At 55.8% G+C, this 6612-nt stretch overlaps 1 protein-coding gene across 1 annotated transcript in view; it reads left to right on the top strand.

Moving 5' to 3' along the window:
• The window catches only part of LOC127750569 (gastrula zinc finger protein XlCGF57.1-like), a 1506-nt gene extending 402 nt beyond the window's left edge, over positions 1 to 1104 (top strand). The window contains exon 2 of the mRNA XM_052272547.1: positions 661 to 1104. Coding sequence (XP_052128507.1) covers positions 661 to 1104 — 444 coding nt within the window. The remainder of the gene's footprint in view (positions 1 to 660) is intronic.
• Positions 1105 to 6612: the final 5508 nt, after the last annotated feature.

Here is a 6612-nt window from a genome sequence, read left to right as displayed (position 1 = left end):
TTGTTTATTGTGATACGAATAAAAACGAGGCACGAAATATTTGATCGACCCGACGACACTTCTATTTTGTTCTTTGCTCGTGCTTTCCAGTTATGGTTATGACGGCCTTTGCACCTTCTCGACGCTGTTGTCTGATGCGGTGCTCTTGTTACAGGTGTTGATAACAGCTCCTCGCCCAGCAGCGGGGCTCTCCTTGGGGAGGATCCTGGACATGTCACTGTCGGCGAGGGCCCCGAGCTCAACAAACTCAAACAAGAGGACGAGCAGCTGGGGCTGGTGGTGACGGCGTGCTTCTCGCTGCAGGACGAGCAGTGCCCCGCGGAGGACGCGGCGAGGGGCGGCCCTGGGGACGGCGAGGTGCTACCCGAGCACCGCGACGAAGAAGTAGCGTCTCCTCCCGGCGACGCAACCAGGCAGGGTGGCTCTACCGTCCGGTGTGCAACCCACGACGCTCAGCCGGTGCAGAACAAACAGCAGGACGCCCAGGAGGCCTCGCGGGTGCTGCGGAAGAAGCAGCTCGGCCGGAAGTACACCGGCAGCGGGAGCGGAAGTAAAAACAGTACCAGTGGCGCTCTGCAAGCGAACTCGGGTGGGCGCACTGGAGAGGCCTTCAAGTGCGACGTCTGCGAGAAGAGTTTTGCACGAATTTATCATTTAAAGAGGCATAGATTGTACCACTCTGGTGAAAAACCATTTAGCTGTGACCTCTGTCCAAAGCGTTTTACTGAGAAAGGCCATCTTGTCGCTCACGTGAGGACACACACTGGTGAAAAGCCATACAAGTGGGATGTGTGTAAAATGCGCTTTACTCATAAATGCACGCTTGTTGCTCACATGAGGACCCACACTGGTGAAAAGCCTTTCAAGTGTGACCTATGTCCAATGCGTTTTACCGAGAAATCCACTCTTGTCGCCCACATAAGGACACACACTGGTGAAAGGCCATTCAAGTGTGACGTATGTAAAATGCGTGTTACCGGGAAAGGCAGTCTCGTCAGGCACATGAGATTACATACTGGCGAAAAGCCGTATCAGTGTGATGGGTGTGATAAACGTTTTAGCAATATATCTAACCTCAGGGGTCACGAAAAATGTTGTACATAAATTATATTTGAGCTGTGTAAACAGAGTTTTAGGGATTATAAACCCTCAGACTATTCGAAAACGATTGTACTTGTAACCAATGTTTTGAAATGTAAAAATACTAAGGATACAGTATTATTAAATATATGGTGTTTAATGAAAATGTTGTTTGGGCTTCAATTTCTGAGGGCTTTAATTACATATATATTTCCTATCTGAGCGCACGTGTGAGAAGCCACACTAATGTGCCCATAGTATGAGACTCTCATGGTGATACCATGGAATTTCTTGGTCATTACACATATGTGCAACACGGTGCAACACCTTGGGTCCATGTGGTGGTATTCATGAACCTTGAACAAACACGAAATAGGGGGGAGAGGGGGGGGGGGTAAGCTAAGGGTAAGTGTAACTATGTAATGTTTAAATAATATGTTAAGAGAACTCATTTATTTCATAAAAAATCACAACTACCAAAATTTTTGTTTTTAGCAACTCAAACATGTTTTTAAAATGTTATAGTTATCAAGTCCTAGGCTATACTAACAGAGATTGTTGGACATTACCCAAAGGTGAAGACAGAATTCGTGGCGAGCGCGTTTTTGAACGAGGAACCATCAGCGTCTTTGGGTCGCAGCCCGGACGACTCCAGCTATCGTTACAAAGCAAAGGGGTTGCCCCATCCCCCCTGGGCGCAACTGTCCCTGGGAGGGGCGCACCGTCCCGCGTCGTCGCCCGGCCCGTTTCCTAAGTAAATAAATTTGCCAGCGCTTAAGGAGGTGTTTTTTTTTTTTCATTTCTGCCAGGCTCTGATGGCACCGCTGCGCCACGCTCCGCCACCCCGCCCCACCCTCTGCAGGGGGTGCAAGGGGTCTAGGCAGTCGGCACTCGCCCCCGGGAAAGTTGGCGGCCGTTTTATTTCGGTTAGCTCCTCATTTACCCCTCCCGCTTCGCCCCCTCCCTTTCACCCCTCGCACGGCCCGGTGCCCCCCCCCCCTCCCCTCCCCCTTCCGTATTGTGTTGTGAGTCCTGGCGCTCGGGGCCAGCAGGGATCTTCACCACACGCCTGGCGTTCCACTCCACTGTGGCGGGACGGGGCGGGGCGGGGCGCGAAGCAGAACGAGTCGTTGTGCGGTAGGGGTGCGGTCGTGCGGTGGGGTTGGTGGGCGCCGGGCGCCGGCGTGCTTCCGGAGGTGTCGCCGAGCTTCTGCTCCCAGGCATAAATTTGAAATTAAAGCAGCTGCCCGCGGAAAAGATGGGGGGGGGGGTATTTTATTTTTTTATTTTTGACTGATGCAGCTTCGCGTTGCCCCGGGCAGGACGGGAGGTCGCGCTGGCCGTAGCTGTACTCCGGGCAGGACGGCAGGAGGCCACCTAACCCCTAACCACCAACACCGCCGGCACGGGGGTGATAATGGCCCAGCCGAAAGACGACAATGGCTCTTTCGCGCGAGTCAGCGAATGGCGGCGACACGTTACGAGGGGGGGAGGGAGTTGGGGGAGCAGTTAGCGCTGCGGCCCCAAAGAAGACCCTGCCCGCCACCGAAGAGCAGATGCGCAAGCTATCTCAAGGTTGCGCCTCCGGATGCTGTAAGCACACCTCAGACGACGTCAAGATCACCATGGCCCCTCACGACGGCGCGGTGCCCTCACCTCACCTTTGGCGGCCACGTCTTGCCACCACGATGGCCGCCAGGACGTCATCGCGGGACTCTTCGGTGCTGCCCACGAGGAGTCCTTCACTCAAACGCAAAGTCCCTCCTCCTTAGTTTTTCGTACATCTCAGGTAACAGTCCGCAGGAGTGGGGGAAGCGCAGCGGGTCGCAGTCGAGCGTGGCATGCCAGGCATGCCCAACACCCCCAAACACTTCGTACGTAACGCGCGTGCTAGAATAGCGGGGAGGGATGGGGGAGGGGGCACTTTCCCTCTGATACAGTGTTGGGGACTGCCTAAAAAAAGTTCCGTTCAGGAACGGATCGTGAAAGCAGATGATACGAATTCAAAAATTATTCCAGACTATAATATTTCAGTGGAAGATCACGGGACGCATTACTTGCAGAAGTATATCGATAATTTACAAATCTTAATTCACACTTAATTAAATATTTATACTTAAAAAGATTTGGGTTGTGTTCTGTGTCTCCTATACTTTGTAAAGTTTTGAAGGGTCTAAGACATAGTGTTAAGAGGGACGTAGAGACAGTTTGCGAGTGATACTTCTCAATAAGACATGGTTTGAAAATAATGTTTCTGAATTTATTTAGTTCTGTCTCTTCATAGTGAGGTTAGAGTTTGAATTACCGCGCCGCGCGCGTTCCTCTGCCGAGACGGTCCGAGCCGAGCTGCGCTTCGAGCCGAGCGACGAGCCGAGTCGGGAGGGGGAAGGGGAGGGGGGCCTGCGCGTAGCTATGGGCTTTGGTTTGCTGGCACGGTCGGACGGGAGGGCGGGGGCCGCACCACGCGCCCCTACACACACTTCTGGATGACGTCATGCCTTGTGCCTCTCAGCGCTCCGCATGAGAGTACAAGCAATGATACATAGTTAAGTAAAGTATTATTAATTTCAGTTGTGTATAATGTATCATCTGCTAAAAACACTAGTGGAAACCCTCCAAAATGTCAGGAATCAGAAAAATTAAGGAAAAATCAAGAACACAAGACAAATCAGAGGAATTGGTCTACTTTTGGGTTGATAGTACCCCTCGGCTCGCCCCGCCCGGCCCGGCGGGCGCGCGTGTATTATTACGCCCTATTTTACAGTCAACAGGCTGGCAGTAACGAGGAGGGTGGGCCGGTGCCGCGGGCCGGGCGGGTCGGGCGCGCCAGCGGTCGGGCTCGCGCAGCCTGGCGCAGCCTCCCCCACCCCTGCACTCCGTACGCTCGGGGCCTCCTCCTCTCTCCAGACCGGCCGGAGCCGGCGCGCACGCTGGGCCCCTGTGCCAGCGCTCAGTGCCGCCCCCGCCCCGCCTCGCCCGCCGCCGTGGTCGTGTAGGCCTCGCGCGCCGCTGCCGGCGCTGCTCGCTCGCCCCCGAGGGACTATGTAAGGTGACGTGCGGCTCAGGTGCGAGGACCAGCAGCAGCCGAGGCAGCAGCAGCGCCAGGACCCGTCGGTAAGTGGCGCCCGCTCGGACACTTTGTCGGAGCCAATCCCCCTTCACGGCCTCCCCCTCTCGAGGACATGCCCCTCACGGACATGCCGGGCTCGGATTCAGTGCGCGTCCTCGCCGTCCTGCTGCGCCAGTCGCGGGTGTCCTGCTTGCTGCTGGTGATCAACGAGGAGTGCTTGGCGTGCCCTGCTGCCGAGGGGTACTTTCGCCATAAACTCAAGCGTGCACTGATTTTCCCAATTTGTCTTTGATTTTCCTAGATTTTTACTGTTCGTTTGTAGAGTGTACGCTGAATTACCCCTCGCCTGCCACAAACATATGCCCCCTCCAGGCCTGGTCCTGCGTCCTCTGCGCGCCGTCCCCGTGGCCGCGCGGTTGTGGTAGGCCAGGGTGGACTCGGGGTGCACGAGGGCGAGGGGGACGCCGCCCTGGACGGGCCGGGCCGCCTGACCGCCCCTCTGCCTCCATTTAAAACCTGGTCGGTGTAATTTGGGAACTCGCGGACGCCCCGCCGCTCCGCTCCGCCCCGCTCCACCCCCCCCCCTCTGGATCGACCTTTCGTATTTCGGGCGGCTGCGTGTAGCGTGTGCGCGAATGAGGGGGAATCTCTGTGTGAATGATGAGTGCTTTCAGAGTTGACCGCCGCCCCAGGCCCCAGTCGCCGGGGAAAAGTAAAGTTGGTCCGCGGGGTGACTCGCATGTGTTATAAAAGGGAGGAGGGGGGGGGGGGATTTACACTGCAGCAGCGTAGGTGCGAGGGCCGCGAATTGATACAGATGGCTGCAGCACCATTATACGACTCGAATGGCGAGGCGGAGCAACGCCGCGGGCGGCGGCAGCGTCGCAGCGGTGGTGCAGCAGAAGACGACGCTCTGGAAACAACTACTATCTCACCACCACGTCAAACGGAGCGAAAGGAGGGAATAGCAATAGCAGAGAAGGGATGAAAGAGGAAGAGGAAGAGCAGGACTCGGACATTGTAAGCCTAGGGTATCCCTACCCCGGTTTGTTTACCCGAAAAAATGATGGCAATATCAGTGGTGGCTGGTGGCAGGGGCCTTGGGGTCGCGGGGCCACACCTGGGCGGCGTCAGTGCTTTCTGCGGTGGAGAGTGAGAGAGAGAGAGAGAGAGAGAGAGAGAGAGAGAGAGAGAGAGAGGGGGGGGGGGGGGGGGGGGGACAAACGAGAAGACGCACCATCAGTCCCTGGAGGGCCACCTGTCAGGTGTTGTGCCTCCCCTCGTCCCGGCCGGGATGGGGTTGTTGTTGCTTTCAGCACTACTTATTTGGTATTTGCTTTCAAGGTGTCTCACCTGGCTCGAGGCTTGTATCCTGGTTAGTCGTCCTGCATGCCTCCCGCTACTACTCAATATGACAGAGATGCCACCTATTTTCGCGGGAGTACGAACGCTTGACTAGTTTTTGTTTTTCAAAAGTAAAGGGCAACCGAGTGCTGTACAATTTCTTGCACACCTTTTCTTTCTCCCACCCTAGCCGCAGCACGCGCCCATCCCCTCGCCCCGCCTCGAGTAGTTTCACCCCCTCCCCCTCCCCCTCCCCCTCCAGCTTCAGGCAGACCCTGGTCTATCCGCCCTTACTATATCCGCACTTGTTTACCCTGCTGATCGCGCTGCTGTTCTTGTCGTCGTCATCGCGGTGGCCTGGCGCAGCCCGTCCGTCGGCCACCTCTAAAACTCGAAGGGACGAGTTCGACGGAGGGGGCCCTTTCTACCGATACAGCAATACCGGCGCGCTCTGTTCTAAAGGTGAATACAGCCTAAGGCGAAAAACCGAATAAAACATGGTCGTGATCGCCCCGTTTTGCCCGCCGCTGCCCTACGGCACTGCGTCTCGGAAGAGTAATTGGTGATATTTGTGCGTGTATATATATACACTAGCGCGGCGTCTCCGGAACGTCTCTTTCTGCCCCCTCCGCTTTCTTTCTCCGGTCCTTTAATCTCTGCTGCACGACGCTCGCGCCCTATATGCTTGTGTGTGGACCGGAAGGGCCGGAGCGAGCGAGCGGACAGGAGCACCCCCCCCCCCCCCCCCACCCCCTCTCTCTCTATCTGACAACCCTCCTAAACAACGGCGCTTTGTATTACTGTCAGGAAAAACGTGACTTTGTTGAAATTTTCAAAAGACATAAAACACACGCACAAATTCCGAAAATTGTCAAGGAATTGTCGGAAATGTGTGTGGTCCGCCACTAGGTCAAATCAAACGTGCGTTTATCAAACGTGTCTCCGCAACAATCCGCCCATTTTAAAGCTTTCACCAACGCAGAAACATTCTACGTTGGTGCGTACTGTCGTCCACTCTCCTTCGCTAGGTGCTCGCCCGCAAGTAGGCAACCCAACTTGCAGGGAGGCGCTGCTCCTGAGGCTGGTTGCCTCGTGGGTGGGGGTGCTGGCGGGCTGGT

Source organism: Frankliniella occidentalis, unplaced genomic scaffold (assembly GCF_000697945.3).
Source record: "Frankliniella occidentalis isolate FOCC.00 unplaced genomic scaffold, Focc_3.1 Scaffold211, whole genome shotgun sequence".
In the NCBI taxonomy this organism is placed as follows: Eukaryota; Metazoa; Arthropoda; class Insecta; order Thysanoptera; family Thripidae; genus Frankliniella; species Frankliniella occidentalis.
Note: the sequence above shows the minus strand (reverse complement) of the source record. Positions and strands in the feature narration are given on the sequence as shown.